Source organism: Rhipicephalus sanguineus, chromosome 9, assembly GCF_013339695.2.
Source record: "Rhipicephalus sanguineus isolate Rsan-2018 chromosome 9, BIME_Rsan_1.4, whole genome shotgun sequence".
NCBI classification, from domain to species: Eukaryota; Metazoa; Arthropoda; class Arachnida; order Ixodida; family Ixodidae; genus Rhipicephalus; species Rhipicephalus sanguineus.
In genome coordinates this window covers 31,770,147-31,793,261 of record NC_051184.2, presented here as the reverse complement: position 1 = coordinate 31,793,261, position 23,115 = coordinate 31,770,147, and the positions used below count along the sequence as shown (strand labels likewise).

Genomic DNA, 23,115 nt, shown 5'->3' with positions numbered 1-23,115 from the left:
ATTGCACGAATAACACAGTTCATTTTGCCACATAAATAAATAAATATACATTTTCATCTCTAAATTTAGTTTGAGAACGTGAACCTCCTTGCAAACTTTATGAGAACTCATGATATCAGTATGTGGCCAAAGATAATATTTTACACACAAACCACAAACTTTTCTTTTTTTCGCCTAGCATTCCTATCAGCAGAGCGGAGGCATTTAAACCTCAAGCAAACGTGAGCCGAGGAAGAAAGCACTTGTAGGACGAGTAGATACGAACAGACTACAGCTGGTACGGCTCTCTTACCGATGTGAAGGCCAGATTAACAATGGTGTTGTGGATTTAGCCTGCAATGGGTTCTAAGGCTGTAACCGCGTATGCGATCTTTGCCTTCATGTATAACTTGAAACGCTTAACTGCATAGAAAAACAAAACGAAGCGCCCGCGTACAAACCTTGCTCGCTGCGAAGGCGACTCGAATTTGATAGATCGCCTTCTCGGCGTAAGGGCTTACCACACGCGTACAAAAGTTTCTATCCAATTTCCATTAACAAACTTTGAAATTTGAAAGCTCTGAATGAGCGACGCTTGCCAGGCTGTAACGAGGGCGCCTCGCACACAACGCGAATAACTGCGTCGCAAGCCATCGTGGTCTCGAGAATCATCCACGTCTTTTTGCGCAGAAGACTGATATTAACTTGGTTTGTGGCTTTTATTGCAGTTTGACCTTGAAATAAAGCGCAAGCTCCTATCGACATTCGTTATAAAGGTTTTTTTTTTCTTGTACAGACGCGACACAGCGTTGGTTCCAACGTTCGTAACAATAGACGGTTTTTTATGAACCGTGTCATCTAGGTCGGCTGGGTGCAGTTTCTTCACAGTTTTGATTTAAAGTTTGAAATGATGACAAGATTGCCCGGAAGATTTGACAAAAACATATAAAGAACAGAATGTGCAATAACATGGCGCGACGTCCTAGCTAAAGCTTTCTTTTTTACAGCAGCTTGCATTCTTACACTTCTTTTTTTTCTACCCCTTTTTTAATCTCGTAGGGCGTGACATACACTTCAGAGATTGGTGTTTCCGACCCCGCTTTCTCTCTAAATGGGACCGACGAAATAAAATGAGTCTCTAAGGAACGGCGCCATCACGGACTGAGTCTCTTTCTTCGTGAGGGTGACCTGGATTTTCTTTTTCAGAAGATCCTCCCGCAGGTTCTTCACCTCCCGTTCGGCATGCGTCCGTAGCTGAAAAGAAAAAAAAAGAAGAAACGAAGAAAATATTGGCATACTTGTTTAAAAAGTTCTGGGAGATGCAAACCGAGGTTTTGAATCAGTGTTTGGGTTCACCTAAACAACGCCAGCAAAGCAGGGGACCGTGTAAATAAAAGAGTGTGTGGAGAGTACTCGTTGAGTGCGGACGTTTCTTCTGCTTCAGCGCTTCGCGCCCAACCACGTGTTCGGGCTGGCTGGCGTCCCCGCCGGTCGCGTTGGTCACCGCCGGTCTTCGCCTGCTGCTGCGCCGGGACTACCAGCCCGCAACACAGCACTCATGTTTCCCGACGTATTGCCAGATGGCGTCCATATCTCACGCAGCGCCTCTTCTATCGTCTTTAGACGACATTTGCAGCGAAGCACGCACATACGCGGCCAATTTTTATGACAGCACCTCTATTCGCGTGCAGAGTACAGCAGATGGATGTGTGAACACTTTTTCTGAATTTCTCAACGTAATTAACAGTTTCATCTCCAGTAGTTCAACTTTCGTTCGCTAGGTACTCATTGAACTGGTGTTCAGTTTAAGGAAAACAGGCCTCTGCACTAACCTTCAGATCAAAACATTATCAGTCGCAGTATCTTGAGCGTTGATTATCGCTCGTTAATGTTGGATAGCACTGCCTGATTTAGGCTAAATGTCAGCAAGGGCTTGCTACGGTTAGCTAACTGTTGGCTAGCATTTGACAACCTTGGCCAACTGTCAGTGAGTGTCGCCTAGTGCGGGATAATCATGGCTAGCCTTGGCTAATATTTGTTAACTGTGGGCTTGTGCCTCCTTACGATGGCCAGTGCTTGCTAATGTTAGCTATAGTGGCGGCTAATGACTCCTTAATGTTGGCTAACTGTAAGCTGCCGTTGCCTAATGTGGGCTAGCACGGCACAATGTTGTCTAACCGTCCGTCAGTGTAGGCTATAGTGCCTGCTAACCTTGGTTAAGTGTCCGCTACTGTTGTGTAATGCTGGCCACAGTCTCAGAGCCTTGCCTATCCGCTCTTATAACAATGCAATAAATATTAAATGTGTACAAATATACCTTTGCCACTTTTAGTCTAGCGTTGCTCGACACTATCAGAACGCGCTGCCGTAGCGTGCGTTTCTCCTCGCCGAGACGAATGTATGTGCTAGACGTGAGTCCTCACGTTACCACGGACTTCAAACCGCTCTTTGGGCATCAACGTGTTCGTCTTAAGCCATAATCACGCATACAACTACCCAGATTACACAGGCACATGGATCACGCAGGCTCGGTGTCGAATCTTGTGGATCGTCCCAAAGTGATCACATATCACATCCTCAGAGATCTGATAAATCTTTGCAGCTCTCACTTTTGGGACTGTTGAATATCTTGTGACACACCCCTTCCATCAACGCATTAGAGACTCGGGAGAAACAACTGCCAGCTGTGTATGCCAGGCTAACCCCGCCTGCTGCAATGCCAGCACGAACACCAGTTGCACAAGCATGTCGATCCGCTTAGTGTAATTGTCTCTCTCCTTGTCCGTCGTGGCCTACGCGCCTTTCACATCGGATCATGCTAAGCCAACAAACCCAGTTGTGCACCCTAACAGCCCAGTGACGCTTATCTCAAACAAGGCGACGTATACAGCCCATCGATAGCTGCTTCGCATAACATCGATTCCCACAGTGCGTGGGATCTGCCCGAATGAGCTTCTCTTCTCGCATAGCACGTGTACGGGGTAACCGTTATAATTTACCAGAGTGCATCGTTCATTGCGTAAGCGGCGATGATCCTTCAAGTGATGCATACACCCCCGGGCTGTACCCATTCGCCAGGCTGCATTCCTCGGGGCATAGATCGATCCAAGAAAGCGAATGGAAGCGCAAACAACTCGAAGCAAGACGCGCTTCCTTTGGCTATATATCTTGGCGTGAATGCTTTCGTCACCACCACTTAAGACAGCGTGTATTCCCGATTGCCTGCGAGGTTTCCAGACGCTTCGCCAGCCAAAGTATGACGTAATATATGTCCTATATCTTTGCAATAACGACATGAACTGAGAGGTGCTCAGCTCAACGTTCCCCCTCGACTAAAAGAAAACAGCAGAAAGTAGCACCCCGCCTTAAGCATATAAATTTATACGCGTCGATGCGTATTTTTAGTGAATAGCTGAGAGATATAGTGATTATTGTCCAGAGTAAATATAGGCACCGACTGGGTGTGACCTTTCGTTTTGAGCATTGGTACCACCGATCCAGATAACAACTTAGGGCGTGTATGAACAGGGGCGTGACAGCCAATTGTAAAGAAACATGCATCCTTTCGTGGTGATCTTCCGGTTTTGTGTATTGTCACATATGCGTAGAGCACTGAAAATACGTACCCTGACTTCGGCACCCAGGGAGATGCGGGTGTACTCCAGGCGTCGCTTCAGGTCTTCAATCTCTTGTAGGACTTTTGCGATCATTATTTTGTAGCTCAGCTGAAGAATGGAAGAAATAGCTTTGCGGTCAGACAAGGTGATTTTCAATATTATTCACACAGCTGTTAAGAAAGCATTTCATACATAATTACGTGGTTATAAAAAAAGTGTCAGATAAAAAAGTCCAATGATTCGAAATAAAAAAAAACATGGGTTTGCATTTCCCTGAAACTGTAGAGGTGACAAAAATTTTAAGTGGGGACGATTTATTGCTAGAATGGATACATCTGTAATCTACAGGTTGCGGTGAACCGTCGCACGCAATTATCCATTCGTGAGCTACATAAGTTAAGACACCACGTTCATTTTTACGCTATGATTATTTGAAGCGATGGTAATAGAACTTGAGACATAAATATCTAACAAGCCGCTTTGTTTGTGAACATTTCGTCTCAGGGGTGCACATTTTACGATGGGCGACCTTGCGTCACACGTTGTTGGGTCAGTTGGTGCCTTACATCAAGGAATTATATCCAGCCAAAACGAGCAACCACAGGAAACGGTGAAGCCGCTTTCCTGTCTTCTTCATCGTTTCCTGTGATCGTTTGCTTTTGGATGGATATATTTGCTTGATGCGACCTTGCTTACCGACTTATAATTCCCGATCGCAATTTAGGCGTTTCCTTTCTTATTACCTGAAGGACAATTTTTAAGACAACTAAAGCATCACATCTCGGTGAGAAATCTAACACTTCTAGTGTTATCTTTTTTTTCGTTAAAGAGATAACATATCTCTCACTATAAATATGAGAAAGGAGCGCCGTGCTACTGTCCATTTCTATTTCTAATTTTATTGTAACTTTTTAATCACCTGTACCTTATTGCGCACCTGCGGCCGGGGCATGCAGCGGATTTTTGAATACCTCACTTGGTTGCTGTCGGGTAGTCGATAGGAAGTATCGATTAAATCTAGACGTAATATTTTCTTGCACTAGTGCCCCATCATGGCCGGTGATAAGGACATGTTGCTTCTATAGATAGTGTCTCCTGAAGCTTCGGTGCTCTGTGAATATTTCATTATGATAAATAGTTAGGCTATTGCGTCTGACCCCTCTTGCGATTGTGTTCACGTCACTCGTTCTGCGGAGAAAGTTGCATCTGCGATACTCCTGCTCAGGCGACTGTACTGTTTCTTTTTTTTCTCTCTCTTTCTCAGAGTAACATTTTTTTTAAGTTTCGTCGTCGACTGCATGTCGTTCTTATACTTGCAAAATTCGCATACACACTAGCTCGTCTTTGTTTTGTAAAGCGTGCTCTGCCTCAATACGCGTACTCGTGCGGCAAAGCCCCCAAAGGTGTTCCAGGACAACAAAGAAATGTGAGTTATCCACACAACGTAAAAACAACGTCGAGTACACATAATATATTTTGACTATAACTCTAGGTAAAAGAACGGAAAAGAAATTCGATGTAAGAAAATCTGTAACATGAATGCAAGATAACAAGAATGTTATTGTATTCCTGTTCTACGTTTGTATGCGCATCTAGTGAATAATGCAACGTTCGAGGGTCCCTTTTCTGAAACACTGTCTGTAAACCGTATTAAATTTCAGAACAGGGAGGAAGCATAGACGGTGAGTAGTGCATGTTTGATTTGTTTGTTGATGTCATATCAATACAAAAAAGACTTCCTTACAGGAATAACGACGAGAGCAAGCCAACCGGAAAAGACGTATGTTTCCTCAGGCATACGTCATTCTTCTGTAGTGGTTCTTAAGACGTTTGGCGAAGTAAGGTGCAAGTTTCAATCTTTTTGCGATGGACACTATAGCTGTTTCACTGAAGGGTTGTACAAATAAAGTACGAAGACACCTGAGCTATTCCGTGGCAGAGAGATCAGCTGAGACGCACTACATTTTTTCCTAATGTGGTCTGCCTTTGAAAAATTTAGAGGTATAATTGTGACTTCTTTCTTTCATTCTTTCTTTCTTTCTTTCTTTCTTTCTTTCTTTCTTTCTTTCTTTCTTTCTTTCTTTCTTTCTTTCTTTCTTTCTTTCTTTCTTTCTTTCTTTCTTTCTTTCTTTCTTTCTTTCTTTCTTTCTTTCTGTCGCGTTACGCAATCCCCCCTCCCCACTGTTTCCATCCTCCATGCCAAGATTCTCAGCTTCATTCTTTCTTTCTTTCTGTCGCGTTACGCAATCATCCCTCCCAACTGTTTCCATCCTCCATGCCAAGATTCTCAGCTTCATTCTTTCTTTCTTTCTGTCGCGTTACGCAATCCTCCCTCCCAACTGTTTCCATCCTCCATGCCAAGATTCTCAGCTTCATTCTTCTTTCTTTCTGTCGCGTTACGCAATCTCCCTCCCAACTGTTTCCATCCTCCATGCCAAGATTCTCAGCTTCATTCTTTCTTTCTTTCTGTCGCGTTACGCAATCCTCCCTCCCAACTGTTTCCATCCTCCATGCCAAGATTCTCAGCTTCATTCTTTCTTTCTTTCTGTCGCGTTACGCAATCCTCCCTCCCAACTGTTTCCATCCTCCATGCCAAGATTCTCAGCTTCATTCTTTCTTTCTTTCTGTCGCGTTACGCAATCCTCCCTCCCAACTGTTTCCATCCTCCATGCCAAGATTCTCAGCTTCATCCACGTGCTCAGCAGCGCAACACTTCAGCTGCTACAGGCAACGACGGTTATGCGTTCATATCCAGGCCACAATGAAACGTGTAAACGCGAAATGACAAGTCACCTCGATAAAAGATCAGATTGCCACATCAGAGACAACTGATCGCATCAGTTGTCTCTGAGCAACAGTTATTGAAAAACGGCGCATACAAATGTGCACGTACTCAATGCTGCAACTTGGGATGAATATGACAAACAGAAAAAAGAGCACGTCACAGCTTACAGAGAGAGGTCAGTGTACAAAAAATTTAAAAGACTCATCACTACAAAATATAACTCTACTATACCCACAAAGCATCAAAACTGTTTTAGTGGTAGGCACATACAGGGTGTCCCAGCTGTTGAGCACCAACATTTTGAAAATGACGAATAGCATTACACGACGCAAACCTAGTCCATATTGTTCCCATCATTAAAGGATTCCTCTGCAATAATTTATTAGCGAGACTATTTAGATAATTACAACAATTTTGTTACTCTATAACTACCCACCTAATATAAATGAGGCGTATTTCGTGGGGCGTATTTTTTCGCGCTCGCGGGTGCCTGGATCATTGCGTACGCCGCCACAGAATTCTGTGAGATTTAACCAGCTTCGCTTGAAAAAAGTAAGCTTCAATGTTAGCCTCGCTACGTAAACGACTTCAAGGCAAGCAATGTATTCAGCACGGTTGATAAACAGAACCTTAAGAGCTGCGTCGAGAGCGCAGAAGGCAACGAAAGCGCTACTGAATTACCCAAAAGTAACAGATCTGTAGACTAGACGTGCTGCCCCAAGGGTGCTTGTGATTCTGTCCTTCTCTCTCTTTTCTTTTCTCTCTCTCTCTCTTCGCCCCTCTATCTCTTTCCCTAGTGCAGGGTAGCAAACCGGATGTGCGTCTGGTTAAACTCCCTGCCTTTCCTTGGTTCTTTCTCTCTCTAAGATCTGAGCTGTACGCTCCTCATTTTGAGAACAACTAAAACTGTACGCTTCATATCTGTAAATCATCGGCACTTGGCTCACCTTGTTCGAGGGTTGCTCGAAGCGCGGGTATCCCGTGAGGCGCAGCTCTCCTTCGACCCTGGCGAGCAGCTCCCGGTGCAGCCGCTCCAACTCGAGCCTCCAGCGAGCGCTCTCTTCCTCCAGCTTGGGCGTTATTTTCTTCTCCTCGGCGTAACGACGGCGCCACATGTCGCGGGCTGCACACGAAACACACATGATATAATAATTGTTGGAGTCATACCACCCAAAACAACGATGTGATTATAAGAGACGCCGTAGACGTGGTCTCTAGCCATTTCGACCACCTGCGGTTAACTGGCACTTAAATCTAAACTGTACATGGCCCTCTGACGTTTCCGTCATTTGGTTGGTAGGCAAAAAAGATCATTTCCTATCGTGGTAGTGTCTTTGACAATTCGTGTAAAACCTTTTCATGCTGTATCATTTTTTAGAGGCACGTGTCAGGATGATGTATATTCGTACCGGCCTGCTTTGGCTTTCTTTATTACAGTTGAAGTTTGCTACCCGTCCTGTGTACTTGCCTTTGCTCGACCGCGTTTTTTTTCGCGCAGCCCTGTTATATGTGTTGACGGGCCTCTAGCATCTCGCCTCCACCGAAATGCGGCCACCGCGGCCGGGATTCAATCCCGTGACCTTCGTGTCAGTAGTCGAGCATCACAACCAAAAGACCCCGCGGCGGGTTGCGATGCACACACACACACATCAATCCTCTATTGAGCTGACAATGATGATTCGTACTTTCGGAAATTTCGACCTAATTTTGACCTCATTATGCAGAAATTTGTTTTTGCTTTGTGTCTGCAAACATTCCATCCTCGTTCTTGTGCGAAAACCGCTCTTTCTGTCTAATGGCTTAGGTCCTCTTGATTTGGCTACGCGTGCAAGCTTGCCTATAGCATTGCCCGGACATTGCAGTCAAGTCAGGGCATCAATGAGCGCGTGTTGGGGGGGGGGGGGGGCAGTTGTTCAGACATTATTTTGAGAAGTTAAACTTCGCTTGAGACGAGACACCAGAGTAGAAGATAGGACGAGCGTGTTCGTCCTGTCTTCTTCCACTGTGGTGTCTCGTCCAAAAAACAGTTCATGTTCTCAAAATAAAGGCAAGGAGTGTTCCCTTTCTTTCACTCATTTCGCACAACATCCGAATACTCGTTAGTCATGTGCCACAAAGCGAAGGCCGTATGATCTAAACTTGCGTGTAAGCATGTTAACTTCTACATGAGAACATCTTATGATTAACGCTCTTGTTTTGCTGTTTTATCAACCTCCGCATTCCTTCTTTAAGTAAGAAAGTGACTGTTAAGTTCGTATAGAGTTGGCTGGCTACCGACAGCCTCTAAGTTCCTCGCAGGAAACGACAGAAGCGAGAGAGAAAGAGAGGAATAGAAAGGCATGAGTCAAACATTCGAGTGCCAGGTTCGCTACCCTACACTGAAACTGAGAGAATGGTGACTAGAAAAGGGGCACAGATTGAAATAGTCAGCAGTTAACGCTCACAGAATAACATACAGAAGGGCTACAATTGTTCACAGAAGTGGTGTTCTCCGGCATACGCGACTTCAGCAGTCAGGCATACAACTGAAAGATGGCGCGTCTTTCTAACTTCGCTGTGAGAAGCGAGCAGTGCGCGAACCACGGTAATCGCTGAAGAACTGCAAGCGCTGGATTAAAAGAGTCCACCACTTACGACTGTCGGAGTGTGTGGGCTACATTGTAGATTGGAGGTTACCGTGTTCTGAACACGCGACTCCCCAAAGTACGAAATTTATCGGCTAGATAAAACTGTGATCAGTGGTCCTAGCTTGACCCTTATGGCGTTTTTTTCCAGCTGACAGAATGCAGAGTCAAGCGGATGCTTTATCTCGAAAGGGTAACTTCTAATACCTTCATAACCATGTGCCTACTTGCAGTCTCCTGGGGCTATTTTCTCGTGGAAGTAAGAAAAAGGCAATGTTTTCAGTTCACAGATGCTATTATTGTCACCTTGATCTCGAGTGGACGTAGCTTTGCCCTGTAGAAACTTTGCGCGTCGCAGCAGGTCTTCTCTCTTGGCTTCGCAGGCAAGTCGTTCCTCCCGCAGGGCGTCCAGCTTTTTCTGTAGCCTCGCGACTGCGAAGAACGGAGGGCAAGCAAGAAAGAGCAAATGCCATAAAAAGGTGTCTATCCGAAACCTCTTTGTTACCACAGCACTAGTGTCACTGCCAATAACGTTTCTACCATATTTCGCAACCGGATAACACGAGGTAGTATGCCCAAGATTTCCAGCGCAATGTGGTGAGTGAGGCTGAGAGGAGGTGTTTAGCCATATATTGTTGGCTTAATGACTCCGTTGTAGCAACACAGTATGACTTTTTATAAGTTCGCGGTATACCTTAAAGGCAAAGGAAAGTCTTAGAGGTGTTTTATCTTTCTTCAAGGTTGAGCCCGGCGCGCATTTTTCAGCGTTGAAACTTGAGATCTCCGACATCAGTTTAGGTGTCAGCTTAGTTGTTCTGGAACTTTAGGCTAAAATCTGGCTAAACCTTTCTGTCTTATGGATTTAAGATATTGCTCTATCTATAAAACCAATGTTGTAGCCGAAATGCTGCCGATATGAATGCCACTTAACGTAACGCTGACTCAAAGTTCTTTACAAGACAACAGTAATGTCGCCTGAGGCTACAAAGGCGAATACAGCCTGGACAGTTCCCATAAGGCACAATAGATCTTACGAAACAGCTCTTTAAAGGATCTGCGTATGTATGACCGTGCACGTAGTGCATACAGAAGCAAAGACACTCACGCAGACATACACACACACTAGAAGGAAGAGACGGTGAGAGAGAGAGAGACAGACAGGAGACAGTGATAAAGAGAGAGGGAGTGTGACCTGAACGAAGATGTGCGATCTGCGCTTCCAAGGGGCTCTCTTACTGTCAAGGAGTCCTTGTTCCTCCATGTTTACACTGCGGCTATGCCTGCCAAGCAGCCTGCCAGCATTGTCCAGACGCTGCTCGGGCGTCGTCAGCGTAGTTCTGGACGCACCCAGGGGCGCCTGGTCGATGTGCTCGCCGTCGGATCGCACTCTCCGCACGCCTCCGGTCCCGGCAATCGCGGGGTGCTCCTTCGCATCGTTTCGTCTCATCGCCGGCTTGAACCTCGACGGCAGCACGCTGACGCCCTTCGGAGCCCTGATTTTCGGCGCTTTCGCAGCTTCCGCGTTCCTCGAAGCCCTGGGTTGGTGTTGGCTTCCCCTGATTTGCGGTTTGTGCGTGACGGGCAGCGGTACTTCGGTAACGGTACCGCGGCTCCCGCGGCCGCTGCTCGAGGAAGTCGCGTCGACCGCGCCGTCGCCTTCTTCGTCCTGGTCTTGTTGGGAGCCCCTGGTCGTGGGCGGCTCGTCCGCTAGGATGCCTTCGTCGAGGTTCTCGCCCTCTCGGAGGAGGTCCTTGGGCGACGTCAACTCGGCCCTGCTCGTGGCGGGCGAAGGAGTGCTTGTGCACGTACCGTCGGCGAACGCGCTGTCGTCCTCGGTACGGGACGTATCCACATCGGTGGTTGGCGAAGCGCGGTCCGTAGCTGCAATGGGTGTCTCCGTTTCTTCGGCAAGATCTTTTGTATCTGCAGGTATCACGCCGTCTTCTTCTTCAGCATTCGCCTCAGGATCGTCTCCAGTTCGTTCCGTCCTCTCTTCATCAGCGAGCCTGGTTACTTCATCTTGTTCACCTGCAGTCTCAGTACTGTCAGCTTGATCCGTATTATCATTCGTGCTTGCGCTCTCTGCAGCTGCTTCTTGTGGGACGTTTTCTTCAACATCGACTGACTTGTGTGCATCGTCACTTTCGCTGCTTTCACCACTCAGATCCGGAACCTCAGCTTCGGCCTCAGGAGCCTGTTGCTCCTGTTCTGGTACTGCAGTTCTCTCTACTTCGTCACTTGCTTCACTCACGTGATGCTTAATGGAATCACTCCCTTCGTTGTCAAGGTTTTTGTCTTCAAGGGGTGTGTGCCCTTGTCCCTCTTCAGTGTCTTTTTCTTCGTTGGTAGCAAGGATAGGTTCCGCATTGCCTTCTCCAGTGTCAGCAATCTCTCCTGAATCCGAAGAGGCAGGGTCCTCGCTGCCACGATTGTGCTTCTCCAGTTCCTCCACCTCCCCTGCTGCGGCCGATGCCTCCTGTGTGTCCCCCCCAGAATGCGATGCCTCCGAGGCCGTTTCTTCGTGGTTGTTCAGAGCATCTTGCGTGCTATCTCCCTCATACTTGTTGCCGTTACTGGTTATTTCGCGCTCAACGACCTCTCCTTCGTCATCATGACTGACAGCTTTTTCAGTAATGGCTGTATCTGTGTTACGAGTTTGGCCTTCTTCATGAATATTTTTTTCGGTATTATCGTTATCTGCGGACTCTTTCGACTCGGTATCAGCATGATGATTATCAACTACCGCTTCACCCTTCGGCACGTCGTCCGGTTCAACTGCATCCGGCACAACATTGCTGGCCTCCTCACCTTTTTCCTTTATTTCTGTAGGCGAGCTACCATCCCGACTTTGTTCGTTGCTATCGCTTTTAGCTTCGTCTTCTAAGCCTGTGTCGTTTGTAAGAGGTTCGGCCTTTGACTCCTCGTGTGCGGCTTCATCCTTTCCATTATCCGCTCCTTCTACAGGAGGAGACGTTTCGTCCACAAGTTCGCTGACGTCATTTTCTTCGCTATTCGTTATTTCGTTTTGATCGGTAAGGTTCGTAAGCTCGACTTGTGTTGCCTCCTGCGTAATGTCGCCGTTCGCTTCCGCATCTGCTTCAGCGCGTGAGGATGCCTCAACTGCAGATTCGCCAGCAACAAGCTCGTTTCCGTTCGCGTTTTCGTTGTTTCCGTTCGAAAGCGTAGTAAATTCGCTCGATTCTGCGTGAAGCTTTGGTTCTTCGTTTGGCCCCTTTTGATTAGGTTCCAGAATGCCACCGACCTCGCTTTCTTGATTACGCGTATCTCCACTTTCTTTCCCGTCAGCATCGCTGGTGGTGTCGGCGATGTCTGTCTCATTACGAGGCGCTTCTTCAGAAACTGCTGCCCCATCACCCCTTTGATTATTAGGTTCTACGACTGACGCGTCTTTATTGCCATTCGCGTGTTCAGCTTCGGCTTGGGGAGAACTTCCGCCGTCTTCCTCGTTTTCGACGCCTGCGTGGTTATCAGGTTGTCCTGAGTCACCGTCGGCTGTATGCTCGTAATGGCTTTCCTCGCTCCGCGATTCGTTTCGTTCTTCTGCCGCTGCAGCTGTTCCTGGTCGAGTACCAACCCCGGACACGTTTCTCTCCGTGTCGAGTTCCGGTCGTACGGCGTCATCTACTTTTGGACTAGTGCCGTCTTCATTCTCAACTCGATCATTAGCCTTATCAGGGACGTCTAATGCTTTGTCGAGGTTCCCATCTGCTGTACTTTTCTCGGAAATGTCGATATCGTTGCTGTCGTCGTTTACGCTTTCATCTGGCTCCTTAACGCTTTGCTGCAGTGGGCGTCCACTTTCTACAGCAGAAGCTTCACCTTCCTTGGCGGTATTTTCTTCCCCTGCCAGTGCTCTTCCTTCATCAGTCGAGACAGCGCCTTTGTCATCGGTTCTTTTACTTGTCTCAATTTCTTGTTCTTCGTGTTTGAGTTCGGGTGAGCCTTCTCTTTCTCTTTCAATACCCGGCGTTGCTTCTGTGTTTCTTGCAATACCATCGTTGCTTTCTTGGTCATCGGCGTCCTTTTCTGTATCTTGAATTTGGCTCAAGTCGTCCGGTTCGGTCACGTGCTTGGTGTCCGTGTCCTCCGGATTTGGGTCTGGGGTTTCACTATGACCATTACGTTTCTCATATTCATTCTGTGCTGATGCAGCAGCACCCTGGTTCTCGTCACTTTCTGCTTGCCTCCGATTAGACGTGGCTGTTGACTGTTCTATTCCATCAAGTTCAACTTCATCTTCGTGCGTGTCGGCTACAGCTGTATTATGAGCGTCGTTGTGGTCCAACATGTTGTCACCTATTTCCCCACCGGCGCCATTTTCTTCGCTGTGTACAGTCTTGCCACCATCGTCTGACGTCACTGGCTGCAAAGCGTCATTGCTGCCTTCGCTCCGTTCGGTACTGTCTGTATTATCCACCAGCTCGGGTGCCTTCGCCGTACTCTGAAGCTCTGCTACAGAAGGCTTGATTTCGTCGCCGTCTAAACCACTCTCCAAAGCAAGGTGAGGAGCTTCGCTCGGAGCAGAAGCGCGCTCAACGCTCTTTTCATCGCCAGAACCTTCATCATCCGCTGAAATGTTTCCGTCAACGCCGTTTGCAGGTGTGTGTGATCTGCCGTTCATTGTCTAGTCGATCGGACTCGATTTCAGACCGTTCCCGTTCAGCTTCACCGTGGTCTTTCATAGACGGATCCTCTTGACCAAAACCCGCGCTATCGGCTAGGCTACTCGCGTCCGCGTCAGTAGTATCTGTTCCCTTATCACCCCTTGCGTGTCCTTTATCACCGAGCAAGCTACCGCGAGTGTCACTCTTGCTCAACGACTTGTGACTTCGAGACCGGCGCCGTACGCCACTGCCGCCACCTCCACCCTTGGACGACGACCCGCGTTCCTTCACAGCCTTGCCCGAGGCTTCGGTACCTCCCCCCGTCTGCGTTCCGGTCTCGCCCAATTCTGTCACGTACACTTCAACGTCGAAGGTCCGCTCTCTCTTTGGCTTCTTGGCCGCCGCCGCTGCCGCGGCGTCGCTCTTCCTGTAGCTCTCGACCACAGTGCGGGCGGTGTCGACGTTGTTGACCGCCTTCCTGGATGCCCTCCAGGAGGCGTCGCGTTCCCCACCGCCGTCTCGAATCCTCTCGCCGCCTCGCCTCACGTATTCCTTGATCTCCGACTCCTCGGCCTCGGCTTCGGCGGTGCCGGCCTCGGCCGCGGGCCTACCTGGAATCAGTCGCACTTTGGCCACTTGGACCGTGACTGTTGACGGTTTGCCCCTGAACTGCTTCCGGCTCCTGCCTCCGGCGACTTTTTCGGGAACGCTCATTTCGCTTTGCTGCGCTGCCTTCACGCCACCGGTCGCAGCCGGTTTGCCGCTGGCCCCAGCTCTCGTCGCTGCAGGCGCCCGCGTGGACAGCTGCTGCTTTTGTTGCTGCTTCTGGAGTTGGGGTTGTCCTACGCTGCTGGGGTACTTACTCCTTCTGGATGCTTTGTCGCCACCACCAGTCGTCTTCCACGTGCGCTGGCTGGACGGCGCGGTGATGACGTCGCCTGCCTTACCTACGGGCGCGACTGAAGTCGCCTGCGCTAACGCGCCCTCCTCGTTTTCTTCTTCCTCGGTCACTTCCAACCGGTACGGACCTTCCTCGTGGAAGTAGTCGCGCGACTCGCCTTCGGGTTCCGCCTCCTCGCGCCCGTTGTACCCGTCCTCGACCCTAGCTCCCTGCTCCCGCTGCTCTTCGCGACCCCTATCGGTATCGGACGCGACCCTATCGACCTCTGCTCCCGAAGGCGACGCCTGAACGTGACCGGCGCGTGCTTCCTGGTCCGAGGACGCGTCCTCCGTGCTACTGCTGCCGCCTCCTCCTGAGCGGTCGTTTCGCGCGGCTTGTGCCGCTTCTGCTTCGGCTTTAGGCTCGGCTTCGCCCGTTTCCGGCTTGGCTTCCGCTTCCTGCTCGGCTTCCCCGCGGTCTACGGAAAGTGCGGTGCTCGAGCGGCGCGAATCGCCATCACGACTTGGCCTCCGCCGAGGTTGTCGTTCGCTCTCCCCTTCGATATCTTGCGAGAGTGCCTCTTCGCTCTGTGCTCGTGATTTCAATCTGCAAAAAGAGAGAACACGCGCCGTATTGAGAAATGCGTTGTTATACGTTTCTCCTTTAGTATTGAACAAAGCACTCTATTTCTTATTTAGACTTGACAACAGGAAAAAGCGGTCTACGTCAGTGCCAGCTATCCCGAAGTGATGAAATCGTTACTCAACTGACAAAGAAACCAGAAACCGGAAAAGAAAGGGAAATATACAAATATACAAAGCGCGACATACAAATAATAGCTCATTCAACGAAAGTCTCTGGGGGCATGAGGCCCAAAAGCACACTTTAGAGTAATTAGGACGCTCACACATCACTCAGCAACTAGGGTCGACATAAGTGTTATTTCATGTCTTTGTGTAAAGACAATACGATAAGATCGCTCTGTTAGAGTATGTGCCTCTAAATGTAGAACTTCATAGTAATATGTACATGTGAGGTCAATAGTTTCCAGACCGCTGTCCCATCTAAACCTAAGGCGGTGCGGCTCGAGAACGTTTGACCACCCTTGTACATATTTGTATAGCGAGAGCAAAAAGTGTTCCCAGTTTTAAAATGTACGCTGCACGCTGCCGTTGCTGCCGTGGGACATTGTGAGAGTAGTTCTAACCCGGCCTCCACTGTCTTTGACGACTGATAACTATAGCTAGCGTAAACTAGTCATGACCGCGGAAATGCGCGTGTCCTCCTACCACCCGTTTGAACGCATTCAAACATCCATCTCCTTATTGTCAAGTCTAGAATAGCCGCTAGATCAGTCTAGAAGCTTACGCCGCAATGCTTTATAATGGTGCGACGGAGTATACAGTTATTATCGCCGAAAGTCGCCACTTGTGAACGTAGCGCTGCCGCCAAACCTCGAGTCGATAAAGCCCTGCTCACTTCATTGCACGCTTTTTCGGAACGCAAGCTCGAGGTGCACAGTATGCAGTCTTTCAAAATACTAAGCGAGCGAAAGTATCAGCGATAAAAAAATGTCTTGGCAGCGCTCACGATGTACAAAATGTTTAGGGCGTTCTCAAAATATTAACCCCATGGTGGCTGAATACCTTTAAGGCATGCCAAGCAGTAGCGCCTAAGAATAGAGGAATCTAGGCAGTCATCAGGGATTTGTATCAATTGGTCGGAAGCGTTGTCCCTGCCAAGCTACAAAACACCAATCTTTCTAAGTCGGAACACTGAGAACACGTACGCATTTTTTCCGGAAACATTAGATGATGATGCTGAACCATGTATGCAGAAATGTTACAAAGAGGAGTTATGGAAATGCAGCGTTCGGGAGTTGCATATGCTGGCGTGCTTGATGTATTATGCAGAGAACTATGTTAGTGCCTGCCCGTTGTTACATTCAGATTACGAATCAACTGAGCGTGTTATTTTTGCCTTTTTGCTGACTTTATTATTGTTGTTGTTGATGTTGCGACAACGATCGGTATGGCATATACGCAAATTGTTGCAATTTGAATTTCGTCATTATAAGTCTCATTTGCAAGGAAACAAGACACAAATCTGACGAACAGGTTAAAGGTTAGCAGAGTAAACTTGAAACAGAACCCACTCACTCACTCACTCACTCACTCACTCACTCACTCACTCACTCACTCACTCACTCACTCACTCACTCACTCACTCACTCACTCACTCACTCACTCACTCACTCACTCACTCACTCACTCACTCACTCACTCACTCACTCACTCACTCACTCACTCACTCACTCACTCACTCACTCACTCACTCACTCACGCAGTTTCTCTACTTCATCAATACTAGTACCGCACTTCCGTCGCTGCCTTGAATGCACTGGTTGCTTTCACTGCCTGTCCTCTGCCTGTTGCTCGCCACACACACGCACCGCCTACGCTTTACGTAAATGCGAACGACAGAAAAAAGACTGCGAAGAATTCCATTGCACATTCCGAGGAAGCCCTTCTCGCTGTCTCCTCCTCTTGTTTCGCCATTCGCAGCTGGTACGAACTCTCATGAACAGCATTCGACAACCACCAACTGTACGACACACGAGGTACGGTGGTCATTGACAATTCACGAAAGCTCTCCTCCGAGAGACAACTCTCTTTTGCAATTCAACGCGGCCTTTCGGAGTACCGAGTCTTTTGCAATTCGCCTCTCTATCTACGCCCATGAGTGTGCACAGCCCCGTGTGGTATGTCCAGTGAGCAAGGAGCCAACGCAAATAAGCATGTGCGTGGGTCGTGAACGTGGCCGGGAGCGTCCATGTTCTTGTTTAGTCTGCGCTCTGTAATAACAAGACAGTTTCTTTCTTTCTTTCTTTCTTTCTTTCTTTCTTTCTTTCTTTCTTTCTTTCTTTCTTTCTTTCTTTCTTTCTTTCTTTCTTTCTTTCTTTCTTTCTTTCTTTCTTTCTTTCTTTCTTTCTTTCTTTCTTTCTTTCTTTCTTTCTTTCTTTCTTTCTTTCTGTCTTTCTTAATATCTGCTTCTCTTCTTTCACATTCCTTTCAGGAGCGAGGTGGATTGATAGAAATGGTGTTAGCAAATCTTAGGCCTGCAGCGGGAGAGCCGAGCGCGGATGACACAGATACGAGTGCACAGGTAACATATATGCGGGTGCTGCTTTGATACCTCGCAATGATCGAGACGTGCGAACGCATGTGCACACCAAGTTGCAACTGCGGCAAGAGTGGTGAAGATGTACGGATGAAATGTGATTGTCGAAAAGGATTTGCGCTTGTGCTCCCTTATAGCCGTCTACGTCCAGTGGTCGCGCTGCAAACCAGATGTTGATTACATCGGGTCGCTGAAAGATCGTTGATGGTCTGCACAAAGTGCGTTAATGACAGCTTTGCCTCTAATTTCCTGCGAGATTGTAGTACAGTGAGGCAGTGCTGCATCTCTGGTGTATTCTTTGTAGTGAACGTCCAAGAACCACGGGTGGTCCAAATTTCCAGAGCCCTCATCTATGGCCTGTCTTATAGTCGCGTCTTGGTTTTGGCACGTAAAACCCAGAAATTATTATGATGTGTTATTTGTAACTTTTTTGTTCAGGTTTTTGTATCATAATATTTGTTTAAAAACAAACTTCATTCGTCTTACTTCGCTGCCTCTCTGCCTTGAATCATCGCTGTCATTCATCGTCCTAGACATCTCCTTTCGGCAACGAAGAACGAACTTAAGCATATCTGGCTGTATAGTTTGCTGCCCTGCATGTGTGGAAGTAGATTAAGAAGTAGAGGAAAGAGAGAAGATGCATGAGCGTAGAATGTACACAAACGTGGTGCAGCGTATCTGCAGCCATGTACTTAAGGCGGTCTTCCTCAAACACGCCTCAAAGACTCGTACGGCTTTCTTGGTTCGCTGTGTTGGGAAGTGACAACTTCAAGTTCTACACTTCTGACGCTCCTGGGGTTTTCAAAGAAAACGTTTCATTTGTGAGCGCTAGAATCGGTCGCAAGTGGATAAGCAATCGTGTAACAAACAGGCTCTCTCACTGACTGATCTAAAGCCAGCGCAGCTTAAAAGAGGACGACGTGACTACAGAAACAAACACGGCACTGTCACTGTATTGTCTTGTGTCCTCATGTTCGATGCTGCGCTTGATTTACGTCATGAGCTAACAACCTAAACTCTTGTTAAAGTTCATTCAAGCTCTGAATCTTGTCGTGCACGTTTTTCATCCGAAGCGAACGTAGCTTCGTTACATTTATATTGACGCGTCCTTTAAGCCTGTCGCAACTAGGCGACGATGAGCATAGACAAACGTATGATGGCGACACCGATAAAATGCACATGAGGAAGATTTGCGCAACAGGCTAAGGGAAAACACTCTCAAGGAAGCATTCAATCGAATTGGATTGGATTTCAGTACTTGAAATACTCTGTCCTGGTTAGCCTCCTCATTAGGCCATTTTCATAGGGATGTCTGCTCCACTGTTGAAGAACATCTAAGTGAATCATGGCGGTTTTGACTCAATATACGTAAATGACCGTTATTCATTTATATTCGTTATTCTAAAATTTCTCAATAGCCATACAGTTCATACGAGCCCATTTCATTTTAGAAATTTATTCTTTTCTTGGCCAATCCTCCAGGGTGGGTCTAAACCAGTGATGTAGGTCATCATCACCATCACCATATTGGCCGGTCGGTAGGTTGTTCACGATGTTTAAACACTACTAAAATGTTCAAGCCAGTAGCTCAATTCGAGCTGTGCGTCTGAAGACACGACGAACGGTGATAGCCAGCACACACACACACACACACACACCACACACACACACACACACACACACACACACACACACACACACACACACACACACACACACACACACACACGCGCGCGCGCGCGCGCGCACGCACGCACGCACGCACACACACACACACACACACACACACGCACGCACGCACGCACACACACACACACACACACACACACGCACGCACGCACGCACGCACGCACGCACACACACACACACACACACACACACACACACACACACACACACACACACACACACACACACACACACAGGAGATACTCCGGGATATGTGAGAAAAATACTGCTACGCGCACTTCTGCTGCTATTCTTAGGTAACCGGTCCGTTACACGTATAACCACTGTCTTGCAAAAACCGTGCCTGAATGTGTGGGAACCTTCCAGATTGTTTTAGAATCTTCAGATAGGCTTGAGCGTAAACGTGAACAGTGGAGTTTATTCTGGAACTAACGCGGCCACCAGGGATAATTACTCGAACATTCGATGCCGCATGTATAATTCTTATCGGTAATCTGATCTGCCTTACCGCAGATCAAATTACCGACGGCCGACGCCCTGTTCGCCGCAATCAGTGTACAGCGTGTATTGCTTCTACTTGAACTCTTCATTTCCTGGGCACAAGTTCGCCCGAATAAATAGCTTCGACTTGAAGACGCCAACTGCTGCCTTCTTCAACATCACGACCACGTGACAATATGGAGATTGAAGGAAGGGGTAAATGGGGAAGAGTTTAGGAGGAGCTTGAAAGAGCAGTTTAGCGATTAATACACAGCCTTGTTGGGGGATGAAGAAAGAAAACTGGAACATTAACGCTTGAACATGGAAGGGGCTGCGGCGCGACGAAAGTACTACGAGACCCCCCGGGGAATTTATGCTCTGAAAAGCGGACGAGTAGGCAATATCTTACGCCAGTGTATGCAGCGGCACTAGAGACTGCATAAACGGGAGATCAGCGCGTGCTTGAATAATAGCGAGAGATAAAGGGTGCGCAAAATTCGTAAAATGTGCGGAGAAAAAAATGAGAGAGCTGGAGGCGCGACGACGTGTGCGGAAACGACAAAAAGGCAGCGTGCGATGTATGGACAAACCGTAAACAGCAGATGAGGTGGCGGCATGTAGAGTGTGTGTGAGAAGGAGGGGGGGGGGAATATAAAGGTTCCAGACACACGCAAACAAGATAGACAAATGAGAGAACCCTGCGGAGAGGGGCATCGAGGAAGAAGACAAACAGGCGGGGAAAAAAACATGGTTGCCATGGGTTACAAAACAGCTCCACCCTTCTTGATGACTGTTTCTCTTACTGTTTTGTCTCTCCGTTGCCCCTTCCCCCCCCTCCCCCTGTTTTTCTCTGCATCTGATCCAGCTGCGTCTGTCTCTCTTTCTTTTTGCTACTCGGAAATACGCGGCTACCCAGAGGTCACTGTGCGTGACCTCAGCCGTGTACTTTTGCTGCTTCCTCTCAGTTCCGGCGCTATAGTTCTTTTTTTCCTGGTTTTCTCTTAGTTTTCTTCTTACTCTTCTTCACTGCACGGGAAAGAACCACGCTCTTCTTGTGCTGTTGCTGCTGATGCGACACACAGAACAGAACAAAGCCGTGGGAGAGAGGATTGGAAGTGGTGGGTGAAATGCTCAAGCAAACAGTCACTTCAGCAGCTCGAGAAAGAGTCCGAGCTGCTAAAGCACGGATACAACAGACACAGTGCACAGCGTGGTGCGTAGTGTGTGAGAGCTCGTCGACGGCGCGGAAAGCCCTTTTAGCGCACGCAGCCCGCGTGTTGCGCTCTCTTTTGTCCCGCGTTCATTGCTTCGCGAGGCGCAGTTGTTGCGATGAAGACCCATTGTGGTTTTCTCGAGTGCTCAGCATTCTCTCGCGAGCTGCGCGCTGCTCACGCTCAACAGCGTGTTTTCAGGCGCAAAGCGGCAGTACGTGTGTGTGTGTGTGTGTGTGTGTGTGTGTGTGTGTGTGTGTGTGTGTGTGTGCGCGTGCGTGCGTGCGTGCGTGCGTGTGCGTGCGTGCGTGTGTGCGTGCGTGTGTGTGTGTGCGTGTGTGTGTGTGCGTGCGTGCGTGCGTGCGAGAAAGAGAGAAAACCTCGTCTCGCGTTACTCTGAAGCCGGAAATCCTCACTGCTTCTTCCTGATTGGCCGCGACTGCTCCAGAAAACAGTGGTTTCTTGTTATTACTACGGTCTTGAGCAGCGCAGCAATTTGGACTAGTTGGTATAACATCATCTTAAAACAATGCACACACACGAAGACACAAAGTCGTCAGTTCTTTTTGTCTCCATATGTGTGCGCTGTTTGAAGATGAAAACTACCAGAGTCACCGCACGTGTTGTGACAAGCAGCAGCGATTTCCAAACTTCGCGGAACATTACCGCAGGCTTTATCCTGCGCGTAGCGCGTCTATCTACGCGGCAGCTGCCTCCCGAGTGCACCGCTTTAAAGAAAGTCAAGGCGTCTACACCGCTTCGGCTTTCTTTATATCCTTTGCCTACCGTCCACACCATACGTTCGCGCTGTCATGTACGGTCGTGAGCAATATGAGAGGAAACACTGAGATTATTTTTAAGGGCCATTGCGGCTAAACGCAGATGGCAAACTTAAAAGTGTTCATAGCACTAATTACTCAAGCGGAAAGGTATCTCTTGTAATTCAATACGTCACACTCATATCGGTACATGATAAGTAATCATTGATTCGACATACAGGTGGTGTTCCCTGTCATGTTGCTCACGACTGTACGTGTTGTAAGTATATTGCAGGTTATGTTAAAACAGTTTTCCAGAAACATGTAAATGACACCTCCTCACATTTTCCCCCCTAGACGTCAGATTTCCCCCCTTCTTCGGGCTGAAGGTTGGTGCAGGATGCCCAGGACGCGTCGCGTCGCGTAAATTTCAACAGGGCGCATTGGATATGCTGCAATTTTCAAACTTAGCTGTACGTCTTGCCTGTATAGATTAAGCATCGTTTGCCGACATTGGAAGGCTTTGAGCCTTTCTCAAGTGCGTTTGCTAAGGCTTTGAGCCTTTGTAAAGTACACTCAACATTTGATGACTGGCGCTACGCGGACAACTTCGACGGCTAATCGACAAATATTCAATGCCTACTTTGCTAACGTCGGCTCTCGATGTCTTGCTTTTCTGCAGCGTTGCAGAGCAACAGCACCGTGCAGCCACTGCGTTCACCTTTCCTCTTCGCTCGAGGCCCCCTTCAGGACTGTGCCATTATCAGCGCGTTTGCACGCGGCACCTCTGCATAGGTGAGTGCCTCAAACTGCGCCTCCGCGATTTCTCAATACGCGCTCGAGTGCCAGTTCACTGCGTTTATATTTTTTCCACGTCACTTGCGCCCTGCGTTAGGGCGCAGGACTCTAAAGCAGGGCGCGTTTCCCAGAAAAGAATGCTGAACGCCTGCTGAATGAATAGGTACGAGCTGGGGTCTCTCATGCGAGAGAAAACCCAGCGAAAGGCGCCAGATGCCGCCTGCTTTTGCCGAGATGTTGCTCACTCCTCTGCTAATGCCGTTTTCCTCGTCTGGCTTTTTTTATAGCGAAAGCGGGCGAAACAGTTCCAGATGAATCAGCAGCCTTCATTTACACACCAATGGGTCTGGCGCCAGCGAGATCCTTTAATCCTCTCTATAGCTCCCATTAGAATGGCAGCCATCTGAGACCCCGAATGGCACATACAGAGAAATTCACTGAATGGCACCTTTGAATTTCGCAACAGTGCGCTAAGCGCGTTCTAGTGTT

General features: G+C 48.2%; 1 protein-coding gene across 4 annotated transcripts in view; it reads right to left on the bottom strand.

Moving 5' to 3' along the window:
* Positions 1-1,078: 1,078 nt before the first annotated feature.
* The window catches only part of LOC119405433 (mucin-19-like), a 117,164-nt gene continuing 95,127 nt past the window's right edge, over positions 1,079-23,115 (bottom strand). For 2 of the 4 annotated variants that reach the window (XM_049419116.1, XM_049419117.1), the window contains one exon: positions 13,405-15,116. In XM_049419116.1, the coding sequence (XP_049275073.1) occupies positions 13,610-15,116 (1,507 nt within the window). In that variant the 3' untranslated portion in view covers positions 13,405-13,609. Of the gene's footprint in view, positions 1,234-3,605; positions 3,705-7,328; positions 7,505-9,311; positions 9,438-13,404; positions 15,117-23,115 lie in introns of those variants that run through there. The other 2 variants (XR_007417510.1, XM_049419118.1) reach the window with 2 other exon arrangements.